General features: G+C 37.9%; 1 protein-coding gene across 5 annotated transcripts in view; it reads right to left on the bottom strand.

The window, feature by feature from the left end:
- Positions 1-10,432: 10,432 nt before the first annotated feature.
- ANO5 (anoctamin 5) overlaps positions 10,433-26,808 on the bottom strand; it is a 56,077-nt gene continuing 39,701 nt past the window's right edge. For all 5 annotated transcript variants that reach the window (XM_062576261.1, XM_062576262.1, XM_062576263.1 and 2 more), the window contains 9 exons: positions 24,241-24,315; positions 23,361-23,583; positions 20,794-20,963; positions 19,612-19,709; positions 19,208-19,338; positions 17,371-17,576; positions 16,115-16,296; positions 14,915-15,020; positions 10,433-14,112 (listed from right to left, as the gene is read on the bottom strand). In XM_062576261.1, coding sequence (XP_062432245.1) covers positions 13,891-14,112; positions 14,915-15,020; positions 16,115-16,296; positions 17,371-17,576; positions 19,208-19,338; positions 19,612-19,709; positions 20,794-20,963; positions 23,361-23,583; positions 24,241-24,315 — 1,413 coding nt within the window. In that variant the 3' untranslated portion in view covers positions 10,433-13,890. The remainder of the gene's footprint in view (positions 14,113-14,914; positions 15,021-16,114; positions 16,297-17,370; positions 17,577-19,207; positions 19,339-19,611; positions 19,710-20,793; positions 20,964-23,360; positions 23,584-24,240; positions 24,316-26,808) is intronic.

The raw sequence follows: 26,808 nt of genomic DNA, 5'->3' as shown, positions 1-26,808 counted from the left end.
TAAAAGGGAACAGTACTTGTTCTTCATTTTGGTGCTACAGAAAGTTCTCAATACATTAGAAAAAAATAATCTGTAGGAAGAACAGGGCAAACCTTGAAGTTCCTTCTTGGGCTATACTGGTACCTAACTCAGCAGGAGGCTTGTCTCTGCAGAAACGTATCAAGAAAGGAATCCAGGATTTGCCCTTCTGTACAGAACTAACTTTAATGTGCACATTTCATTTTACCAATGCTCTATCTTTAGCTGAGAACCCCTGCATGCACAATATTACATCTACACTCTGCTTTCAGAAGTGATGCCAGTTCCTCAAAAATTGTCTTACTGTTGGGTTTTTTTAAAGCCCTGCTCAAGAATAGATATTTTTATCTGTTAGCCTGCCTTATTCATGAAAACATGCATTATACTACAGCCCAGTAAAGATCAAGACTGAGTGTGTATAAATACGTAAGAAGAGGTAGGCTATGAGAACAGTTCTATTGCTGTTTGCCAGATGTTCTGGGATTGTACCCTGGGGACTGCAGCTAGGTAATTAATTTCTGCAACACATACTTGTTAAATTTAGCTGTTTGTTTTCTTGTTCTCTCTCACTTAATATTTTCCTCCAGTTCCAAACTGTAGATCTTACTTTGTATATAATTCCAATAAAATCACTGACGTTATTTCTAGAGCACAGGATCTAAATACTTTCTTGTACAGTGATTTGAATCTTGCCATATGTTTTCTACACAGATCAGGTTTTTTTTTGCCTTCATCATGATAGCCTGACTTTTAACTTTCTTGCTTGAGAAGGTACTAGCTGTACAGAACTGGAGAAGCTATCCAATGTGTCTGTCTTTGTGTACATACAAGGAAGGGAACTAGACAGTCAGCAGCTGAGTAATGTGCTTGGCACAGTGCTTCTTCCCTCTCGTCTCTCAACACCATCTTCTGTCCCAACATGAAGTGTCACCTAGATTTTAGACCAGACTCCCTGTACTTTCAAACTTCAGGTTCTCTGCTGCAGATTCAGCCTTCCAAACTGGGCATTATTTGTAGTCAGTGATTTTTTTTTTCTAAATTGATTTGGGGGGGGGAGGGGAATCGTTTTTCTGTTTTGAGGAGATGTATGTATCCGGCAAGACTTGCTCCGATTGGCCAATTGATTCACACTTAACATGTTATATTTTCCTTGGTTATATATTCAGAAAGTCTTCTGCTTTTCAAAGGGCTGAGTAGATCAGAACTATAACAAAGGCTAGCTTGTGTGACCTTTGGAGCAATGGAATTCATGGCTTTTTGACTTTCTATTAGGAATAATCATATAATCATCTAAGCTCTGAAATAACTATATGTCTCCAAACTGAGTGGCTGAAAAGCAACTACTTCTCAAACACCCATTCTGTCAGTCATGTCTTTTTCACTTCCAAATCCTCTTCTACTATGAGGCCCCACAGCTCATGGAAACACCTTTCCCTGGAGGTAGTTTATCTTTAATAAAAATCTCCACTGAATCTATGAGTTCAATCAGTCTCATATTACTAAGTCACTCTTGGTGAATTGCGTTGGTCTTCTGCTCTCACTGACAAATTTCTGTGGCAGGCTGCCAGCTTCTTACCATTTATGTCAAGAATATTAATCACTCTGAATGGTGCATTCTTCACCATCAGTGCACATCATAAATCACTGAGAGGTACTTTTGCATCTGGTTAACATTATACCTAAGGGCTTCACGCAGCACACTCCTTCCCAGTCTGCATGGGCATCTTTTCTTCACTCATATGTTGTACCTTGACTGGTATTTTCTGAAAGGCTTCGTAAATTGGTTGCTTGTCTTTCAAAAGCTGACCTATACTCTCCATCATTCTTAATAGGTTTCAAAATGACTCTTATTAATTCTTCTTCACTAGAAGAATGGGTGACCGATCATACAGCCTGCAGGTAATGGGAAAACATGGCCAGGGAGGGGTAGAGAGCGCAGGATTGTTTCTTAAGCTTATCTGGGGCATTGAGGAGGTCAGGTAGCGTAAAAAGAGTCCAAGTTTCTCTACTCAAACTCCATCTCCAGGAGTACGATGTTAAATAAAATGGGACTGTCTCATGAGCTTTAGCATTTCTGAGGAAAAATCTCACCAAGATTCAAGGTCTGGTATTGCTTTCCCACACTACAGACAGGTAGTCAGCCTGAAAGTAGACCATAACTAGGCCTTTTGACAGGGAAGAGAGGGATTTATGTTTCACAATTATAGGCCTTTTTTCTGAAATACTTTATGCCTCATCTTCTCATCTAGTCTCCATTTCCCTGTGGTAGGATAACGAACAATTTACAGACCCTGTGGCTCCTGAAATGTGTATGAATGTTTTTGTCAGCAGAGGTGGGATGGCCAATGGCCAATGTGCAGTGTAGCTGAATTATTCACTCACTTTCTTCTCCAAGCTTTTTCTTAGTTTAAACCTTGCTATTTTGCAGAAAAATCAGAGGGACACAAATAGAAAAATACCATTTCCAAACTGTCAGGAATTAGTAAACTGTTGATCATGTTGCTAAACATACAGGCCCAGTTCTGATTCCATTAAGAAATGCTTGGCCCCAGTGTATCTTCATCAGTTTAGCTGCTATTAGCTCCTCCAAGAGAAATCAGGTTCAGGAATTCTTTGGTTTGTGTGCATTAGGAGAGAGGACTGAGTAAACGGAGCTTGCGCAAATGCTTTTTTCTTACTATTACATTCAAATACCTGGTACTTTTCAGCATTTATTATATATTCTTTAGAACTGAATTGGCCAGAAAGTAGTTCTCCAGCTAAGAGGAATAAGCTGCTAATCATGCATAATCTTGCTGATGTTACAGCCACACGACAATGCGTAAAAGCAAGTATCTAAAGTGCAACTTGAATGTGAAAATTGATAACTCAGTTTTGCAGAACAAGACAGAAAATTGAGATGGTCAAAAAGTGGAAAACTTGGCTTTGCCTTTGAGGAATGCAAACTTCTGTTCTTAGTATTTGAAAATATTCCCCAAAGCATACATTATCACCCATCTAGGAGATTTCTTTTTGTACATTTTAAAACTTTTTCAGTTAAAAAACTGTCAACATAGAAGTTTTCTTTTTCATGAAAAATTCTGTTAAAAAAAGAGAGATTAACAACCAGGAAAGCAAACTGAGGGAATCAGTTCATTTCAAAAATGGGGATTCAAAACATGCTAACCCATTTCACTAGTCTTTCTAACAGTGCATGTGATGTACGAAAGGAATAAAATAAATGAACAAATATTATTGGAGAGACTGGCTGTGAGTCTTCAAAAAATTTTGAAAGCATAATCTTTTTCAAGGGTATAGTTTCCCTGCCAGCTCTGCTCATCACCCTCCTAACTTCAAAATCATAGAGCATTCAGGGTTGAATACTGACAGTTTTATTGCCCATAGCCATCTTGCATGATTGGAGGACTGAGCTGCCCAAATAGTTAGTAATAGCTTTTAGAATAGAAGCACCAGTGCCAGTATCTGTCCTACATAAATGGCAGAATGTAAATACGTTAGTAGTTTAGGCATGTCTGAGGGCTGGCAACGTAGGTGACTGGCACATGGGTCAGGGTAGTCTCTGTCCATGAGGAGAGGTAAATCCGTAGCGACTGCTGTTTTCAGCGGATGCACTATGGCCAAGCAGTGATCCATGCTCAGACATGTGACAAAATGAATACTGCGGTAGTAGCAAACATGGTAAACGGTCCTAGTTATCTTGCAAAGGACAGCTCCAAAGACGCGGTGCAGCTGGTTCATGTGGAGGGAGACCAGAAACGGAAGGGTTAAGAGCACGTGTTAGCTAAGAACAGGTAGCAAAGGAAAAGATTGCACAGCGTTTCCCCTGGACATTGAGAATCCAGAGGACAGGGATGGTCAAAATCACCCCACAGATGGGATGAAGAAAAAAGTCCCTGGAAGGAGAGTCCTCTGAACAGTGTCCAAGATGGTATCTGCATTCCCACAAAAATCTGTCTCTGTTTTCTGTCCAGATGCAGAGAAATAAAACACAATGTTTTCCACTCCACGTGACAGAATTTGTCTCTCTGCACTACAGCTAACATGAACATCCTGTGACTGGTTGTATCATTACTGCCAGTTCTGAGAAGAGATTTATGGTTAGGTTGTTCTCATTTTTTTGTGTGTTTGACATTTTACTGACAAATCATTTGGGTCTGATCAAAGCCCATTATAATAAAAAAGGGGGAAAAAAAACTGCCTACTGGTTTGGATTGGCCCCATCAGAGCAATTCTGGGTCCAGTTGCTCTTCCAGCACACTAAACACTATTTGTTTCTGTCTATTCACCTGGAGCCCATACCATATACTTCTGCCATTGAACTGTCTATGTATTTCTGAGTAATCAGGTAGAAGTAATGCTCCCTGTAATAGGAATGTTTAAATGAATATTGGAAAGTATTTGTGTGTCTATGTTTCTCATTTATGCAAGGTTTTGTGCTATGATCTGACTTTCTTTGTTAAGGTGAGTTTTTCTGGGGATGTAATCTACTAGATGAGTCTAAGAATGCCTCTGCATCAAATCCCATGAAGAAGGAGTAGGGAAATGTCTCATTTCTGGATTTTGTGGTAGTTCGGACACGAGGCTCCTATGCACCTATGCATACAACATGGTGGGCAGAGGGGGGAGACATGAGGGTCTTCACTACATCTCCTCTGGATAGGCCACAGCTGAGCAGAGGTTTTTGAGAATCAGCATTTCTGTCTTTAGCACCTGAAATAGGACCATACCTGGGACAGATTTCACCATTTTGCCTAACAATGACAGTAAAAAGATTCTGAAAGAGTTGCATAAATCTTTGCTTTTAAAAGTGACAATGTATTCTTTGAAGACACTGATCCTGTATCACTTGCTTTTCTTATGCTGAATAATATCTCTTTTGCAGATAGAGGCTTCAATTATAAACTCCAGAATGACTAAGAATTTTGTGCATTTGGGTGCTAATTGGCATTTAGTTCTGAATTTAAAAACTCTACCAAGCTGGAGTTAGCAAAAGCTGTAATTGTCCTCCCCACAAAAGAGAGTGAAGTTATGTACTTGGCTAAGCATTTGCCACATCCTTGTCATACACACTACTCTCTTCTGCACAAGTACTTGCTTCTGTGACTCTCTTAGTGCGGAGGAATGAGTCAGGTCCCTGCAACAGCACATGCATGAATAAAGTACTGATAAATGTTGTTGCATGTGTGGGAGAAGGGAAGGCTGCTCAGCACATGGGGAGGTGTCTGATTACACTGAATAGACATTTGAAACAGAGTTTATCCTCACACTGGAGCAAGATAGTGCTCCATCTGCTTTCTTTGTGTTTGATTTCTTCCAGCTGCAAAAGTAGAGCAAAACTTGCTTTTCTCTTCCCTTCAGAATTAGCCTCTTAAGGGCCCTATTTCAGTTCTTGTATTAACTGCTAATAAAACTGGCTCCTCTCTTTTAGGCAAGGGAGAATTGCTGACAAACTAAGGTTCACATTTAAAAGCTTCTTATGCACATCTGAATATTAGCAAGTCTCCATAGCAGTTTCTTGACATAGTCTGGCTTCGAGCTTGTCTGTTGCTTCAGTTTTCTATCTATCTTCTCCAGTTCATCAGCCATCACACTTCTTTTTTCACCTCTCTCCTTTTGAAGATAAGTTAATCAACAAGAATTTCACAATCCCTAGCTAAGTTCCGTCCCCCCATGTTCAGTGGGTAACCCTAGCACCTCGTGCTTAGAGCGAAAGTGCAAAGCAGATTTATTTCTCCTTTGATTTCCTGTACCCATGTCACCTCCTTCAGCTCTAATCACAGTGGTGACCCCATAGATTCGTCATTTTAGTAGTGCCAGAGAGAATACTTCAATATGATAAAAATTTTGAACGCTATTTGTTGGTACATGGTGGCTTGGCAATTGTGGCATCTTCTAATTAAAGAGGAGTCATCAGGACAGGCTGGTTGTAGCCTCAGAATAATTTGCGATCTTCACATGAGCATACTACAACAAAAGTATAATGAAAAAGCAATGACCTGCTTACTGCTGTGCCATAAAATGCGCAGAATCTGGTTATTCCTTCAGTCAGAACACAAAACTTCTCTATTTAGAAAATTTTTAGTGAAAAAATACCTTCATGACAGCGTATCGGACTGTCTCATTTAGAAAAAAGTAGCTGATTGAAATGTTTCCCCAGTAAAACACCCCTGCTACACCTCACAGGATCGTCTCTCACCGCATCGCTGGCCTGAACAAACACATGGCAGCTTCCGCGCTGAAGTGGCAGGAAACATCATAAACACGGGGCGCTCTGAGTTCTTGCCTGAGATACGAGGATTATTTATTGAGAACTGCAATTTGGGGCCAATATGCTGATCCTTCCTCCTGACGAAGCTCTCCAGTGCCTTGTCACATGCACGGCCCTTTGCAGTGCCTTGGGAGGGTGCTCTGGTGGCCCATGCGTCTCGTTTCTGTTTGAGAAACGGAAACCGGGCAAGCAAGCCTGATGAGCAGAAGTGCAATGTGGCAGCGAGGATTTTCTGTGTTGCAGTACTGCCACACTGACTCCTGTGCTACTTCTGAGGATGCCAGAAAGCTATCACGACGTGGAGGCAATTCAATGTGAAAGAGGAAAGCAGGGACTCCTTCCTGATGGCAGTGCACCAGTAGCTTGCTTGTAACACCATGAAGTCTAGACACCTTGTAGTGTTGAATTGCTAGTACTGCTAGTGGTCACAACAATTGCCATTGTATGGTTAGCCATGTGCAAATACATTGGCCCACCTATTTCAACTGCTTTTTCCCTGCATCTCTATTATAGAGAAGAATTGAAATCTTGGCCCCAGCTGAAGATAATAGCAACATCTCCATCAGTATAGATGGAGTCAGGATTTTATCCAAAGAATAGCAGAGATGGCAGAACCAGAAATGAGGCTTAACTGTAGCATTAGTGTGTTTGCTGACACTCTGCTAATGTGATAATGTCAACAGAAATGTTTATTCAAGAGCATCTGATAGCAAAGCCTTCTCTTGTGATGAGGCTGTAGCATGACATAGATCCCAGCCTTCTTACCAGTTTTTCCTAATAATACCTTCTCTCTGGAGTATTTTTATTCCTCTTTTGAAAGCATATTAAAAGAGCCAGCTAGCATGCAGCCCAAGCTTACTGAACATTTGCTTCCTGTTACATTGCATTAAGGACTAGTTGAGACAAATTAGTAAAAACCATGAGCAAGAGAAAGAGCTGGAATAAAGGGTCGTTTGATCTGGAACTTTCCTGCCACAGGTTTTCTTTGCTGAGGCTGACACAGTCCAGATGTACCAGTAATGGTAAGCATTTCAAATACACTGTGGCATGGAGGGGAAAACAAGACAATTTATAAAAGACTTACTTATTTAATGCCTTTTGACTTTAGACATAGTTATGATGTCCTGTAAGTACCTCAGGACCAAAACACTAAATTCTCTTTATCTTACTGTAAAATGGTAGGCCACTGGGATGCAGGTGCTATCATTTCTTTAAGGCCCTCAGATGATAATGGCACAGAATCAGTAAGGTTGGAAGGGACCTCTGGAGATCATCTAGTCCAACCTTCCAAAGATTTCTTGATGCTGGTCCTACTGGGGCTTGAATCCAGGACTTTCTGGATTTTTACATCTGTAAAGCAGATGTGATAGCCACTACACTATGGAATTCCCTTGCTATGTTCTCCCCCAGGTCAGTAGGACAGGTGACTGGAAGGATTGCCTAGAACTGAGCATGGATCCATTGAGGAGCTTTACTTCAGTGCTCTAGTTTATCAAAACTGCTGACAGCTCAGTTTCACTGCAGCTGCTTCAGCTTTCTCCTTGCATAAATGGGACTAGTTTCTGATGCATCGGTCGTACTGGGGGTGGTTAACTGCCCTGGTGCTGGAGAAGCAAGTACTAGTAGAAGAGGGTCGGAGTGTGGTCAATAGATGCCTTAGTGTATATGTAGTTCAATACAGATGAATATAAAAACCCTGTATATTACTGTAACTCTTCTAGACTTTATCCATTTTTATAGTAGTATGTATATAAATAGAATCAGGTCCTTTATGTATTTCCAGCACCATTTATTGTTGTTAGACTTGGAGATCTAATTACTTGGCTATTCTTCTGTAGCTAACCAGCTATGATTTGACTGTCCCATCATTTATTACTTGGCTTTTCAACACAGCAGTTTAAACTGGCTGACTAAAGGTGTCCTTCACAAGAGTTTGTATTTAAAATAATTCCATAAGCTTTTACTGCAATTACTCTGCCTTCGGTCTGTGCACATCTGTATCAGAGGTGTGAGATCATCCCAAAAAAAAAGAGCTGTCATGCATATAAACATTATCATTTTAAATAAGAGCATTGCTGCTGTTAGGTTAATATCTTTACTGCTACCTACAATGATTCAATTTAAATCACATAATATATTAAAAAGTCACCTGAGTTTAAATATCTATCCTTATTTCTGTTTGTTTGTACAGGATAGATGTTCAATATTTGAGCACAGAATAATTGAGATTTCTATTTGTTTCTAGCAGAGACTGTTCAGTGAATGCACAGTATTTTTAAGCTATGAAGGTTTAGAACACCAAAGGACAAAGCTAGGTTAGTTAAAAAAAAAAAAAAAAAAAAAAAAAAAAGAAAGAAAGAAAGAAAGAAAGAAAGAAAGAAAGAAACATTTCTGAAGAGTTAACAGCACTGTTTTGTCCAGGAGGTAAGAAAAAACTACACTTCAAAAATGTTTTAGATTGACTCATTTCTGACTGAGAAAGCAAAGTCACTAATTGTTACCCAGGAATATGCATATGCACCATCCAAAAATTGATATGGCTTTTGGAATTTCACAGCATAGTCATCTCCCAGCAGATTTTTCAGCACACATGTTTATATATATATACATGCATATGAAAAACCTCCCTGAGCTGCATCTGAGTGATATAAGTGTTGGGTAGACATGACTCGATTATTTAAAACCAGAACAAGACTTATTTTAGCTATGGCTTTTCCAGGATGCCAAGAAGATGCTGATGAGTTGTTGCACCCACCCTGGGCATGCGAGAAGAAAGTCAAGCCCTGGTAGCTTACTGAGGTTGCAAAGTAATTCGGATATTCTAGAAATTATTTTGTTGTCTTTCATATGGTCATGAGCACGGCATTGCTTTACGTCTTTCCAGCTGTTCAGAGAATGCCAATTTAACAGCCTTTGCCAGGCTGCATTTGCCTTCTCTCTGTACCATCTGTGTGCCCTACGAGATGTTAGGGACCCCAACCCCGCTCCCAGGTTCTTTCATTGATAAATAGTCTAAATCTTGTGTCAGTTACAAGCTAGGAGATGAAACTGAGCGGTTGCCACTGGTGTAGTTGTGCTGACCTCAAATATTTTCAGTGTCCTATCTAAGGTGTTATCATCTTCATGAACACAGGTTTTCTTTCAATTCTGAATGTTTGAAAGACTATTCGGACTGTTTTGTTCATCTGACACCTCTCTTTCATTTGTGTTTCATTATTGCTACTGCATGTCTCAGTAAGTTAAAAAGGAGATGACCTACTAGCTCTGGAGGGTGTTCTTGTTCTCAGAGTAGTTCCGGTAATTTGGTATGTAAACAGGAGCAATAGCACCTGTTGATGCTAGTTATTGACAGCCAATGCTAAACTACAATCCAGATTTATTGCCATTTAATCTAGAGACCTATGCTGGTGCTACAACTGAGTTTTAAGATAGAGATTAAAATATGTAAGCAGTATTCATGAACAATAATACTTTACCATTCCCTTGGAAAATCTTTAGCTCTACCGTATTTTCCAGTCTGACTGCTCAAGAGTGAATGCATATATGTGAACCACTGGTGCTACTTGTGAAAAACAGTTTCCACAAGTGTGTGACTCACTTAGAACTTCTCATCAACCGAAGTCCTGGCATTGAAAGAAGCAGCATTATACTCCAGAAATAAAGGGGAAAAATAGCTTAGCTGGAATGAACTCTGCTTGTGTGTTAATGTACTGTTTGTACCATACTTATAGAAAGCACAGAGTCTTTTTCACTGAATTATCTTTGCACATTCTTTGTGTCCATAAATCCGCCCATGGAGCATTATATACACATGCTACTCTGTCAGTGTGCATTGTCTACACTATACATGAAACTTGGTAGAGGTTTGCCTTAGTAACCATTTTCCTAAGAAAATACAAAAAGACAGAAAATGGCTCCACAATGTGGTTATCATTCAAGTGTAAGAGGGTAGTCAGATGCAGATTTTCATAACAAGTTTCCTACTCATACTAATGGAGGAAATCTATATAGAGCATCCAAATACACTGCAATGAGTTGAAGAAATCTGTATGAATACTATCCATAAGGCTCTTTGGCCATTTTTCTTTTAATACTTCAGCTATTCTCTGAATTTGTGGAATATCCAAAAAATAAGTTGACAGCATATTAAAAAAACACTGCTTTATTTGCCAACAGATTTAATTCTTATTAAATGTACATATATGTTAGCCAAAGGCAATGTTTAAAAAAATTATCCCAACATTACTGTATCATGTATATCAGCATCATACTTGGTAGTCAAGAATGCTACTCCATTTACATGACAGTACAAGTCAAAACAAGCCATACACACAACAATAAGAAAGTTCATTATTTCCATTCTTCCTGTTATTTGTTTTCATAAAAAAGCAAAAGCATACAAAAATCAAAAAAAAAAAGTATAGTGTTTTGTAGTAGCACTCTTATTTTGCAGTCATTTGCTTAGATTATACCATAATAAATCTTCCTAAGCTGTGAACACTACATTTCAATTTGGGGGGGGGGGGGGGGGGGGGAATCCCTGATCTTACTATACTTTAAAGGCCAATTTTGTTTTCGAACTGATTACAATGAAGCAATCTACTGTTCCTTAAATTAGAGCAGTTTCAGCACAGGAGTAGCTTCACTTTGGTAAAGGACACTTCCAGATACATACTTTAAACATCAAAACTAAATATTCCAACAGTAAGAACAAGTATATCCCCAAACTGACCGGACCATTTTTTTTGATTTTTGTCAATTTCAAGAACACTTCAGTGAATATATATGCATGTAGACCATTATAAACCTAATCATGCTAATGATCTTCTGTTTGTGAAAATACTGCTTAATAACTTGTAAACCATTACATAAAGAGATGTGTTAGAATATGGTCTTATGTGACATTAACTGTTAATATGACAACACATCTTCTCTTCAACAATTTCTATATACCAAGAAGTAATGCTATAAAGTGTAATGATATATTTATATACATATTTAAATAAGCTGATGCCACAGTTTTTCATTTTGTTATTACAGGATATAACATATGCAGAACATCATCTCTATAGTATGGAACAGGAAGTGATGCTAACTTCAAAGCAGCAAGAAATGGGATAAAACATTCAATCAAAGTCAGAGTGTATACGTGGGGCTTCTGCACATTAACGCTGCATCCCAATTTCTCTCTCCTCGTTTTCCTCCATCTTGCTTTCAAATAGCATTATTCATTCACAACAGCTATTTCATTGACATCTTTTCATATTAGACACTTTATTACAAGACATGAAGAAATTAATATTGTCTTTAGAAACCACCTATTTCAACAGAATTTTCAGATGTTTTTAGCTTCAGACCTGTGCATTTTGCACAGAAATATCTATATTATTTTGCATCTCATCACCTCACTAACTGAAGCAATTCTTTGCCATTGCTAATAGTAACAAAACTGCGGAATCTAAAGTAAGCAACTTAGCAATATATATATTTAAGAAGCAGAAAAGTGCTTGCATTATTTAAATTCTGATGTTGCATACATAATTACTATGACTGATACTCCTTTTTGGCTTATACATTAAGCAGCAGAGCTATCTTATTTACTGCATTCCTGCAGTAAATCCATTACTTCAAATGCATGTGAATATTCAAGAACATGGTCAGTTCATCATAAACATGGATTAACAATATGTTTGACTTATCAAGCAAACTTACAGAATGAAAACGAATAACTTACAGTAGAGAGAAATGTACACCTGCTTCAGCCCCCTGGCTGGAGCCCAACCATGTAAAGTTTGTTAGAGGTAGGCACTTCAACATCAGAACCTCTGCTAATAATGACAATTCTACTCAAGACATTGATTTAAAACTCTGTTACGATAAGGTTACTAGTCAAATGTTCCAAGACATAGGCTGGGTCTGCTAAAACCGTAACTGGAAACTAACCTGTGGACCTAAAACAGTATGTTATTTGGCTGATACAGAATACAAATCTGATTTTTTGTATACTTGCAAGGAAGTATAACTTTCAAAGTGCAAATATATTAAGATTTCTAACACTAGCTAGCATACTTCAGCATGAGACAACTCAACAGTCTGGCGCTACTTCACCTAAGCAGTCCAGTTTTGAACTGCTCTATAATAGTTTGCATAGCGCTAACACACAGAAGTGTGCCAAGGCAGGCATTGTTTGGCTAACACCATACAGTTTTGTGTGCAGGTTCACAGTATCATGATGCCTGCAAGCACACTTTGGAAATACACATTTCCACATAGTGATCATTTTCACATCTTTTGTCAAATGCAAATGAACAAGGCACTAAGCAAAGTGTTGATATGTTTTAAATATCCAGCAAAATCACAAAAACGTGTAACTGCTTAAAATTATAAAACAAGGGCACATTCATAAACTGGTAGATATTTTGCACAAGTAGATATTATACAGAAATTTGGTAATTTTGTAGAAAAGCCCCATGAGAAAACATTAAAAAAAAAAGTCCTTCTTGATTTCTTTTTTTAAAGTCATGGCTCCTATGTGTAAAGACAATAGCAACACAAACATACATTACTTGACATTCCTGAACTGTTTTGAATAGTAATCCTCATCTCTGTACAATTGTACAGCTAGATCAATTAGTATGGCAGCTCAGCTCCCAAACTGCTGGACTCTGTCTAAAAGTCACAGTCCACTGTCTACACTCAGGACAGATAGACTGTTTTAGCCCTTTGCTGGCCTTCAGAGATCAAAAGAAACCAAACCAAGGACCAGATCTGGCCAAAACTAACGTCAAGCATATTTTTCTAACGGTAGTTTTTGAAGTTGAGGAAAAAAAAGAAAAAAAAAAAAGCTGCATTCCTCCAAATTGTCTACATCTTTTCAAAAACACAAATTAGATGATTCTACAGTATTTGCATTTAAAGAGCAAACTCTTTGGCAAGTATCTTTATGAAAATATGTTTTTTTCCTTCATTATGTACTAACAGAATTCTATGCCTTAAAATAATTCCAAGTGGAATTAGACCAATATATCTTTAAAAATCCATTCCATCTAAAAACATGTACAAGTTCAAAGTTATGAACAAATGTTATATAAGATATGTAGTGGATTCAAAAAAAAAACATAATCCAATCCCTGCATCAGAAGTATTATCTGATTTAAAGGATCATGCCATTAAAATAATCACTTTCAGCATTTTCCATAGCAAGAGTCATTTAAAATACACTTTTCATTCAGCTGGGACACAGCCTGAGCTGTGCATTTAGGAAGAGTGGGAAGGGCTTGATGATAATAACCACATGATCACCTGTGAGTCCTTATTTGGGAACATCCCCTATCCCGGGAATCCAAATTCTAGGATAACAAGATTACAATTATTATTCAAAGTGATGGGTAAATAGAAAACAGTGCTGAAGTCATAGAAATTAAGTACATTTACTAAATTTAGAATGCTCACTAGAATTTCTTTAAAAAAGTCTGAAATCAATGGACTGAAAGCAAAGGGTTAAAACTATCCCATAGCTCTCAAGATGATGCATACTGAGCAAATCACAGAAAAAAAAAGGCCCAGAGATCCATGAGCTAAATCCTGTACAGCAGTTTTTTCAACTACATTGCGCTGGATAACTCCACTTTCCCTTCTGTGGCAATGAACTCCTTTTGCGTGGCTTGCGTATCTCCTCGACATAGCTTCTCCTTCAGTTTTTCAAGTTCATACTCATGTAGGATTTTCTGTGTTAAGTACTTTTCACGTTTTATTTTGGCTTTCACGTCTGCAGGGACATCAGGAATCATCCATGCTACGAAGAATTTGACAATGAATACAACATGCTGCAAGAAAAAAGTCAGGGAAAATGTAACATCCCATTACTAGATTAAAGTACTACTACTTTATTTAATACCAAAATGATCACTTCTCTTTTTCTTCATACAGACTATTTATCATTCAGTTGTCCCAGAACAATATAAACTAATGTGTACCTGAGATGCGCACAAAGATTAAACCCTTTCTTTTATGGTGAAGTTTTAATTCTAAACCATTGCATTAATTAGCAAATCCAAGAGAAAAATGTCAGGTTTTGAATCCCCAGCATTGCTTCTAATATCTCTGTGTGTTTTCTTAGAAAATTCACATTCCCATGTGCATTCAAATGCGCAGCTTTTGAGAAGTTGTAAGATACATTAGGAAAAGTGATAAGCATAACCCTTAAACAGCCTAATTCTCTCTTCAGAACTTGCAAAACACCAGATTAATACTCAAAAGTCAATTATCCAAATCATTGATTTAGCTATTTTTATCCCACATTGATGACTGCAAAAATGCTTTCAGGATTCTGTATAGCAGTTGTCTCACATACAGCATTCTAAGGAAACCAATAGGAGCTCAAGTGCTAGTCCTAGCGGTTCATGGCTCTTGCCATCTGTCTCTTAAGCTATTTTCGCTGTTTCTACTTTGAGATTAACTTCCTGAAGCTAAAAGACTGAGTTATACTTGTTTTCGACATGGAATATTTGATATTACCTAAGGAAGCAACTACTTTGTACTCTCAGCAGTTCTAGCTCCTGTAGTATTAACAACTATCTACAGAATCTTTAGCACTAATTTCAGAAAGAAATTATGTGGGGAACATACCTCCATAATAATTATAAAGGCCATTTTTGCAGCAAGAATGTGCCAGAACTGCATAGTGTGTAAATATTTCCTCTCGTGATCTGGAGGGTATCGATAGTCCCTGTACCTGTTCAGTAGAAAGACACGTAAAGGTGAAATGTCACATTCAGTCCAAGACAGACTACAAGCTCAGTGACACTTACATGCAAATACAGCTGTCATTTAAGAAACCTTTTCATCTTGTTTTAAATGGTCTGCTTCCTTTCCAGAAAAAGGCTGGCTCTCATAATTTGTTTCTATCTAATGTTTGCTTAAACATCCTCATTCACAGCAATGGAGCATGGAGGAGGATGGGCAAGAAGTGCAATTTTACACATAGGTTACTTTTGTTTTCAGGTCTTGGTCAAATAATGCAGGATAGAGTGATGCAATGTAGTACACATTGATGGACAAATGTTGAATAAACGCAATGGAAGTTGACAGATTATGTACTGGACAAATGTTGGGTTCAATCACAGGGCAGTCTTGAGTATGTGTTCAGCATTCAGCATATAGACAGAACTCCTGAAGTTTTAAAGCTAAAACATCACAGGACTGTGGCTTCTTAAAGGATTTTTCTCTACAATATATGAAGTGTTTTCCCTTTACCACAGATTTCTCTAACCTTGTCTCTCAATTCTTCTTCTAGAAGCTTCTGATTTTTCTTTCAGCAAGAAAGGACTTTTCTCCCATGAAAATGAATGGTTCCAGATTCTCAGTAAAAGTGAGAATATTGCACAGTGACATTTGACTTTAAAGACCATATCTTATTTTCAGTAATGGTGCCTCTGCTTTGGAGTGTAAATTGCCCCTTAATAAAGCTTCCTTGGCCACTTAAGCATGGTAGCTAAATACATTCTAAAATATAGGCTCAAGTCGCAACCTTAGGGACATAAATCTCCTCTGTCACTCAAAAATCAATAGCACAATTAAGAAAGAAACAAATTCTCATACTAGTGAATGAATAAATAAAATGAACAATAAAAAGGTGACTTTTTCATTGCTTACTGGCAGGATCTCTTACTACCTCAAACATTGTCTTGTTAATAGCTTAAACAGTATCTTTCACACTTGAGAATTGTGTCATTTATCTTCTATTAGACTATTTAGATCTGCACTGACTTTTTACAGCTTATTGTAAACAGATAGTGACAAAGTGCTTATTATCATACCAACACGAACCTGCATACAACAAAATCATCTGGATTCATTTTTGGCTTGTTTCTGCCAGGAAAGTCTGAGATTAGAAACACTGACAAACTGTTGTTTATGTATCCAGACATAGGTGAGTCTTCATTTGTAGAATAAGCATAGTAGTAAACTAAACGAGGAATCATATCTGATGTGAAAGCAACAATAAAAGCCTGAAAAAGAAATCAGAAAAAGAAATTGAAGTACCACCACACAAAACTTGTGAGCAGATTAATAAAAGGCTTTTAGTACTGTAACTCTGAGACATAACCCAGGATCCACTTAGCAAGGGTGAGCGCAATCATTGCCTTGATAAAGGAGCTGGCTCTAGCCTTTACTGTAAGGAAGAGCTAATTTTAAATATTTAGTGAATAAAATACGTGAATAGTCTTTGGAAGAGGCACTGAAACCCCCAAATCTTCTTCCCTAGATGAGTGTTTTGACTTGAAAGCATTCCTTTCCTTCCCATTTAATAAATTATGAATTACTTTATGCAATACAGAACTAATTCATTGTACTTCCCATCCTCAGATCAAACCATCTTCTATCAGTGATTACAGCACTGAGAGGAAGACATGTGGGTTTGAATTCTTGTGAGAAAAGATGAACTCGAGTCTGGTGTGTGATCACTAAGTTATTTTATGAAAGAAGGGGAGCCATTTTCTCCAACTGCATTTCAGAAAGAAACAATGGCTACCAACATATTCTGTCTAAAAACGCGAGAAACTCAAAATGCTCGGGTATCTTGCTAGTTATGCAACAGCTGCAAGCAGTTTTGCTACCTAAGACATTTGTAGATCTGCTACAGTTTATTTTGTATTAAAAAGAGTTATTATTCTGCTCAGAAGACTGTTTTACATTCTATTAAAGACAGAATACCAGATGTAGCATTTTTTAATACATTATAGACACTATAATAACAAGACAGAAACATCATCCAACTGATAGAATTAATCCACCTCTGCTAATCCCTATGGTTCCCTGTCTACAACCTTGGTGCTTCCAACTAAACTTCATCAGACTAGCTCACGCCATTCCAAAATACTGGAAAGGACGAGGGAAAGATTATGGCCCAACAAAATGTGGATTGAGAGACACACTGCCAAACTCAAATGCCCGTATCTCCTAGGGCAGTATGGGATAAAGTGAGTATTGCTGACAAAGGAGAGAAAGTGCCTGCTGATTTTTAAATCTGTAAATTTTGAAAATATGATACAAAGTTGACTTAGCACAGTTTAATTACTTACATTAGTGACAACAGACAAGATGGCCATCCCGTTTAAGATTTCTTGCCAAACTCCTATGCTATGCGCTTTGGCAGCAACAGGTCTCCTGTACTGAGTGGTTAACTTCCAGGAGTCTACTCGGATCTCCAAAATATTATTCATTAGAGCAAGAAGGGGAGCCAGAGGAAAGGAGGCCACAAAGAGAGTAATAAATCCAAACTGAATTACTGCAAGAGAAAAAAGAAAACTATCAAAATCTGCCCCAAGGAGAGAATCTTCAGGGTGACAATGGAATATTTAAGATACCACTACCAGACACACTGCAAACTTCTGCCAAGCTGCACAATAAAGTATCTCCACTCCTGCCCAGAGTGACATGCCAGTCTGCCCCAGCCTGTTGACTTCCCTACTCTCCCACAGCTGCCCCTCAGCGGCAGCCAAAGGGAAGGGGCATGCGGGTCCTGTCACAGGACCAGTAGTAATGGATACAGATTTTTTTCATGGAGCTGCATTTTTCCTCCAGTGAATGGAAAGTAACTGTAAAGGAATGTGCTTATATGCTATATTTCTGAGTTTGAGAGAGTAGATGTAAAAATGAATAAATAAATAAAATTTGTGCAGAGCAAACCTTTGGCTTTTTAAGCTTGCTATCAATTCACTCCTAAAGGAAAAGCAACAACAACCTTAGCTCTACCAGCTGTTATTGGTTTAGTCAAAATATTAATTTTGTTCATATTAGTTTCAGTGGGGAGTCTTAACATAATTTTAAAACTGCAAACAGAATACACAAGTGATTCCTTTAGTAACCACCAAAAGGAAATGTGTTTTGATACATTCTGTATCATTCTGTGACATTCCTCAGTGCAGAGCCAATACTGCCACTATATTTTAAACAAAGAAAATGAAACAGAACATCTTGTCTGCTTTAGGCAATGGATGATAGCTCCACACATACCAGTCATCTGATCTTTCATGACTTCAGTGATAAATTTTTTATCTTATTCAAAGAAAAGTCTTACTAGCTCAGCTAGTAGTGCTGGTGTGTACTGGCTCAGCTCTGCTTCATGAACAGCAAGGAAACCTATTACCAGGCGTGAGTGACAAAACTGATTGTCCTTCGCGTATCACCACACCATAGCCCTTGTATGAACTAGCTACATGACAGGAATAGAGCTGCATAGGTCTAGGCAATCTATTAACACTTAAAATTACTTCTCTGCAAATAAAACAATACAAGAGAGCCCCTTTCAACAAATTTTGTCCTTCTAGTAGACATATTTTTTCCAAGGTATTTCACACTTAGTTTGACTCTAATTTCCAATTTTAATTTCTTGGGTTTCATAAACAAGTTTCCTACACTGATCATGTTAGCATCATTTTTGAAAAGTCTTTTTTTGTTACTCATGCTCCCTCTGCTGGTCTATTGGGTTGCATCAAAGCACTAATCAGTGCAAACCTAAAGCCAAATAGATTCCCTCTGATCCAGTTCTTATATCTCATATCTGCAGTACAGTCTTACAGTATATTTGGCATTCATTCCACACTTAGAATTTCCACTGACATTGGCAGAAAACATGCTTGGGAACAGTGACAGAGCTGGCTGCACTAACATTCACCAGCCAAATGAGGGAAATAAACAGTTCTTGTGGTGTTTCTACGAAACTCCCTGCATTACAGGATGCATAGATGGCTTTGTTTATTGGGCTGGAGTATTTCATGATTTCCAGCAATTCATGCTCTACTGTTTACCAGACTGAAGTGGTGCCATCATCCCTCAAAAAATAACTGAAAAACAATTGTCTTTAAGTGTCAGTAAAAGGTGGTTTGTCCTCATTCCAAAAGTGTATTTTTAACTTACCCATTTCTAGATATTCATAGAACAGGCCCAAGGCTCCAAATATCTGCAGATCATGGTCCTGCTCCCAGCGACTGTATAGATTTTCTGGATTACTTCTTGCTTTCCGGCGTCCCCACCAGTTACAAATCCAGCTATATTTGCAGAAAAAGGTAACAATGGAGGAAGTAGATCAAGTATTCCTTTCTCTCTAAACAAGCTCTTCATTGCAATGTGCTTTTACAAACCCGGTTTCACAAATAAAAACCCAAAAGATCATGAACAAGTCTACTTTTCAGAATTGATGTGGTTAATTTACATACAGTATCTTTCTTCATTTGGTTCTTCATCTGACCTACTGATTATCATTCTTTCCAATAATTCCATAGGTCTGTAAAACAGGCATCTTAGTGGAGGGGATAACTTACGGTACAATGGCCTCTTGGATATTTCCCCAGATCTGTTTGCCAGCCATGACTATGGTGAGCTGTGTCGTCAATTCTATCAAGCAGCCTGCAGGATCACACTGATAAAGACATATCAGGAGTTAACAGTAACATCATAATGGACATTACCCAGGTCAAACATATCCTACCCTTGTAGATGTGAGAGAAAGGACAGAAGAAAAGTTCATGAACTCCAGCTAAGATTTTCTCCTAAGGAGGGCTGTTACCTAAGGGCTCAGTGAGCTCAGTACTTTCAATACACATTAAAGCAGAGAGACCATTTAAAAGTGTAACTCTGATGCTTAGGAGCAACTCAGGTGCTTTAGGCTGACCACTGTGCAGATACACAAGATGGGGAAGTACCACACGCAGCAGCAGCAACTCCACTGCCCCAGCAAGGTGAATACACCTAGATCAACACTGATACAGCAAGCATCTGCTTTGTTTATTGGTTTTCCCACACTGGAGGTATTTAAATACCTGCCAGTATCTGGTCTCTGCTGTTTGCTGATAACACTAACTTTAACATTTCTAGTCTTTAATTTTTATTATTATTATTATTTTTTAATAATTTAGTGGCCAGACCAGTACTAGGAGACACTCAATTACTTATTGCACTACATTACTTCATTCTGTTTTGCATCAAGTTTTTTCTTCACTATCGACTTCCAAGCAATATTTAGCATTAAATATTACATTTAACCTCTGTACATGTAGCATGTGAGAGGTGAGAAAAAAGCAAAAGCTTACAGAGGTGCCTCTTAGCAAATGGTTTCTAAAGATGTGCTTCAAAAAGCTAATGAAGATACCTGGAAGCCAGTGGCCATCTCCATTTACACTAGCTTTCTTCAACCTTCAAAAAGAGTCACTTTTCAAACATATGGCTAGAACCACTGGTATTTCAGAAGTGAGGCCAACAAAGACTTAGAGGTTTTTCTTCACCTTTTTGACAAGTATCACAAGTTTTCACTACCAATATTTCCACAAACAGCAACAGCAGGAAGAGCCCTTGGAAACCCCTTCATCAGCCTCAGGATGGCCAAAAAAGGTCCAGCTCATTCCAAACCAAGCATACAGCTGGCAATTTATGGCCCCAGGAGGTGGAAGGGGATGAATAATTTAACTAGTTTATTATTCATTCCATCTTCATCAATAAAGTCCTACCTCTTCATTTCGCCAGCGATTAAACATGTACGTGTATGCACCTGGATAACCAACAAACTTCCCTTTGAAGAAGGCCACATAGAAGCAGGATGAATAGTAGTTGACAAACTGGAACAGAAACATTTTCATAGTGAGCCTGTTCTCATATTCCAGATGAGTTCTGGGAATCTCTGTAAAACCAGAATATAATAATTTTATTCTTTTTATGCCCTCAAAAGGACACAGATTCATAAATACTCATCACCCCCTGAGCCCTAACATCCCAAAGGAAAAGAGCTCAGCAAATGGTATTCCTGTTCACAGACATCTTCCTCTTTATTTACAATGCAATGTTCTGAGTAGGCAGGCAAGTGGAACTCATTCTTGAAAAGTTTATCAGCTTCTATTTCCCCTCCTTCATACTGCCTGCTAGCACTTGCCTCACTCAAAAAAAAAATCTCTCATCTTTCAGTTCCTAAAAATAGCTTATCTCAAAACTCAACCAGCAGTGTCCCCTAGAATAGGGAGCTTTAGTTTTGGCAATGCACAAAATACAGAAAAATTTTGCTATAATACTGTTTCAGTGTGCTGGATATGTGCAACTTCAATAGAAGTCAGCAGGAACTGGAAGGGCCCAGTGCCTCCAAAAGACAAGGCTCACAGTAGGGGAGCATGAGGGAAGTATACAGGAACTTTGGTGATACTGAACATCATTAAGCCTTTGCTTAAGATTTTGCTGCCTTCTCATAATCACATTCTCTATTTTGCTTACTTTTTCTAGTAGTAGGAAGCCCTAAGTATATCACTTGTAAAATGTCATGTTAAATAATAGCAAATAACCAATTCAAGTTGGAAGAGATGGCAAAAAAAATAAACCACAAGAATTCCAGTTCCTCTGATGTGGTAAGACTCTAACAGACCTTAGGCTAAAGGTATTTTATACTGGAGTAAATTCACGCTTCTGAATTTGGCCTAAGTTTGCACTAGTGAAGGTATATTAGGAACCTGATCTTAGAGTGTACAATACAGGAGGCAGTACTCAGAAAGGTGAGGTATAGTCTTCCTACATGCAAGGGTTCACTGAAATACCTTCTATTCTCAGTGAGCCATTCAGATGATTCCATCAAATAGCATGTCCACGATACCAGAGGTGGGCTGTATCTGTATGTCTGAAAGTAAAATCTGATCTAACCTTTTTAAAGAATTCAAGAGTGAACGAAGTTAGGACAGACACTCCTGACAAATACGGTCAGTATTTTTTACTCCCATATTCGACTATCTCTAAACATCAGCTGAGTGCGGCCTCCTGTGGCTGCCACAGGAGGGCAGCAATCCCATTAAAGTAAAGTTTTCCATCTGTAACTGATAAACAGAGTAGTGTTGACATTTACACCCTGCATTTAAAGGCAACAAAGTAACAGGGCTGAGCCTTCCCGCTCTTATTTTTGCCCTTCAACAAGAAATATAAAAGCCATAAAATATTATTTTCTCTTTTACTTATTTATTTTTCTAGTGGCAATTTTACCTATTGTTCTATCTTTCGTTGGTCAAATTTGGTCTAGCAAGATAATCAACAAAGATCTCAGAATTAACAGATGGTTCAGGATCAATCAAAATAAAGTCAATGCAACATCCTATTATGTTTCTGCATACGCCTTCTACTGAGTTAATTTCACTTGTAAGAACTCAAAAAAAGATCATCCAACTGCTTTTGACAGCTGTACAAACGTGTAATATTTTTCAGCTCTCCCCTTCTCCTAAACTGAATATTCTACAAACTTAATTTCTCTCTATACAGCATCTACAGTGACTTCTACGTATAAACCATAAAGGGCAAAATACACAGAAATGGTTGTAGGGAAGGATATTTCAAGCATTCAAGCTCTCATCCTAAGACTCATGTATGAAACTGGTCTTAAGCAAACAGATCTTTCTGGTTCTGCCCTGTCTGCCATCAGCTCTGGAAGCAGTCTGCTGAAGACAATGCTACTGATGGCTGTAGCCACAAAGTATCTTGGGCCTGACTGCTTCTCTATTTGCTCAGGCTCTGCCTTCAAATCTTGTAACTCTGGATCTGTAAATCCATAGCTAAGGAAGGTAGTACTGAGACAACACACTATCCTATCCCCTAATCTACTACCTTTTCCTCTGAAGTAAGACACGATTATTTAGCCTTGCTTTTTCTTGCAAGATGGCTGTCAAAAAGCTGTTACCTGTTTCCAAGAATATTACTTAATAAACATTCAGGAGTTCTAATTGAAACACTGCTAAATCAAGACAGCTTCATCTCACTTTGATGAATCTCATGTAACACAAAATGATTTTTAATTAATGTTCAGAAATACAATTGCCTCTCTGTGAGACTAATTTTAATATATACAAGCATTATAGTAAGAGAAATTAGCTTGTAATAACTACTCAAATGCAGGGAACACATTCCATATAGCCATGGATACAAACGAGTAGTTGCTGCAAACATCATAATGCTCCCAGAGTGCCCAAGGTGAGGACAGCCACGTCAAGCACCTCTAGACAGATTCTATCTGTAATGTCTCCTGGAGAGTATTGTCTTCAAGTGCACTACTTACCCATATCAGTAATCCAGACAGCTATTCTCTCATATAAGAAATTAAGTATCATGATGATGACAAAATTCAGGCAGGAAGCTGTGACTGAAGTTGCCAGTTGAGGTGTCAGTAATCCACTGATGGGTTTTAAAGTCTGAGTATTTTCCATGAGGCTGGCAAAAGCAGCATACACTGCAAGACGATACACGATCACAGCTATCATGCTAGCTATAATGAGCGATACCTAAGGAAAGGGCAAAGATTTAAAATATACTTACAGCTCAGTATAGCTAATATGGGCAACTTTGGAAATAAGACGTAAAGAATCATGCTTTACACTTTTAAAATTTCATTCTTTAAGCACGAGTTCAGCAGCACTGAAATGCAAAGTACACAGGTAACATCTTGTTTTATTAGATACATTAAACTCACCAAAATTATTTTGTTAACACAGGAAAAGCAAGACAATATAATACCAATATTCAAAAAAAAAGAAATAGTGCAGAAGAATACAGACTCACAAAAATAAAGATAGAAAGGACACATTAAATTATATTGCCTGCTTCCTGGTAAACTCATTGTATAGCTATTTCTCTTAAATTGCTGTTACATTTCTTTGTAGGGATTTTTTTTTTTTTTTTTTTTGCCTTTCCATTTTTTCAAGATGATCTGGTAGCAGCATAGTTATCCATATGCTAGAAAGGCTCATCCCATTTCTAGTTAATGACAGATTTCCAGTCTTACCTTTCATCTGGATTCAAGTGCACTTTGCATGACAGCAGGAAACGTATAGGACAATAGTAGAAGGGAAGGTTAAATGCACTAGTATATGTTAATGTGATGATTAGTGATAATCAGCAATTCTAATATATGTTAAAGTGATGATTCCAAAAATGCTCACCCAGAACAACACTGTAGTTCCTGAGATGCAGAATCGTACAGCCTGGCTAGTTAGAGGCAAATAAGGCTCCATCTCCTGAAACAGTCAAGCAAGCATAGCACAGTTCACAAATCCATAATCTTAATATCAAGCAGCACAGAGAGCTCTCAACAGCTGTGTGAAAGTGACCACATCTGAGGAAAACCATTCATATCCCCTCTCTAAAAGAGCAACTACAATATGATTTTGAATGTGCTGATAAAAAAAAAAAAAAAAAAAAAAAAACAGGACAGAAGTGGCCATAAACAATGCTAAAAGTAAACACAATACCTGGAAAGAATAATTAAACTTTAGCAAAAAAAAAATCAATCACTGTCTGAAGGACAAAGACCCACTTCTTAATCACATGAACAGGACAGATATTTATTGTAATGCTAGGTCAGCTGCTGTACAGCTCTAGGTTATTAGACTGAATCTTAAGAGATTCTGCATGTGAAGTTTTTTTTTTTTTTTTCCAAATCATCCTTTACTTGAATGTACCATGTTGTTCCACACAGCCAGAAAGCATTTTCCTCCACTCCTTCAATTTATCTTTTTATTGAAGAAATGGTTACATTCATTAGTTGCCAGTATCTGCTGCAGCATCAGGCAGCTAGGTCTTACCCAAAAGACTATTCCCATATAGCACAAGAACAGTTTTCCACGTTCGTGTACAGTTCTCTCTTTAGCAATCAGTTCTAATTCCTAAAATATCAGATTACATGCATTAAGAAGAGATTACTTAAGAACTAAGAAGAAAATTTAATACAGAAAAATCTGAAGCTGATAAAACTTTGGGACAAAGTACCATACTGTGCTTATGGGACTCTTGGACAAAGGAGCCCTGATTACTAACGGCCAGCACAATTTTAAGTAAGCTACAACTGACTATTTTGAAATTGTAGATACTTATTTTGAAAGCAGAAAATATTTATGCTGTAACATGTTTTTGAAGCAAGTTTAGTTTCTGTTATACAGAAGTCCAGACTGTGCTGCACATACTGGTGTAACATGGCACAATTACTATGAATACAATGGACGCATTGAGCAGCACATTTCCAAGACAATCAAGCAGTATCAATCATTTGACATAAGTGTTCCTTTTTGATGGCAATATTCTGTAGCCAGACCAGTAATTAGTACATTCATATAAATTAAGAACAAACGTTGCAGACATTCTAGGTTATTTTAGCACGTAGTTTTCTACTTAAAAAACAAAATGTAGGCAATAACATTGTGCAGCGACATAGCCTAATTTTGAATAGAATGCTTTGTCATTTACATAAATTAAGACACTATCAAAATCAGCAAAAATGAAATATAGCTATCATCTAGTTAAATACTTGAGCACTGCAAGTACCATGTCAATACTTTAATCAACAGTAAATGAGTTATCAGTTAAATCTCAAGATCGGTGATTTCAGCATACCTAGAACTTAGAATCATGGCTGAGTAATGAGAAGTTTTCTAACTGAAGCAGTTTCCTGGAACCAGTAAACTCTGTGACTTGTATCCATAACATCTTTTCAGACTACAGAATTAATCTATTTTTAAACATTCTCCTTTCCCATGTTCAGTATTAGACAATGTGTAATGAAAGGAAATTAGTGTGGCTAACCTGTGTAGTTTGCTATAACAGGGCATTGAAAAGGATCATTGCAAAACCCTATAACACATAGCTTCTGAAAATCCACTAAGGTAGTAAATGTGATGTGTCATAAAACAAAGGATTATCCAATAATTGAATTTCTATGGTAACTGTCAATGCATAAATAGTGAGCAACACTAAACAGATATGGATTGCCTCTTTTACTTTATAAATCAGTACTTCAGTCTGGGATGAGAAGAATATATTAAGATTCCATTTTACCTAAGGGATCTGTGTGCACTTACAGAGGTAATAATCTCCTCCTCCAGAGCACTAACATAAATGGACTAGCTAATGCCATCTTTGGCTGTAATCTGCTGTGGCTGATTCACCTCAGCAGGCTGCAGGTTTTGGTCCATGCTGTATGCCTACGCATCAGTCCACTACTTCCTTGTCCTCACCTGATTGTGCTCTGCCGCAGTATGTTACTCCAGAGGACACAAGGGTCATGAACTGCCTGTGTGATTTTTCCCCTGTTCTCTCTCTTTCAACTGCAGCAGAACCACAATGGTTCAGCTGGTTTTGGTTACTGTGCAGCTATGTAAGAAAATGGAGGTTTTGAGCCTAGCCAAACAAGACCCACACTAGCAAATATCACACAACAGGCAGGTATCTGATTTCAGTTACTTGAACTAGCTAGTCCAAAATTATGATTTGCCTTAAACTGTTTTCCTGAGCCTGTAGAAAGTAGTATCTCTGCAGAGCTACACTCAAAATCATATGGCATGATCTTTAAAGATCCCATGTGACTGGAGCATGCAAATTACAGTTATAAGAACAACATTAATGCTGCATGTGCTGAAAGGGAAAAGAGAAACACTCATGAGAAATGAGATTAGTGTGTATATATATACATATATATGTATATATACACACACACACACCCTAATCACGGAGACAGT

Source organism: Rhea pennata, chromosome 5 (assembly GCF_028389875.1).
Source record: "Rhea pennata isolate bPtePen1 chromosome 5, bPtePen1.pri, whole genome shotgun sequence".
NCBI lineage: Eukaryota > Metazoa > Chordata > Aves > Rheiformes > Rheidae > Rhea > Rhea pennata.
This window is presented reverse-complemented; position numbering and strand designations above follow the sequence as displayed.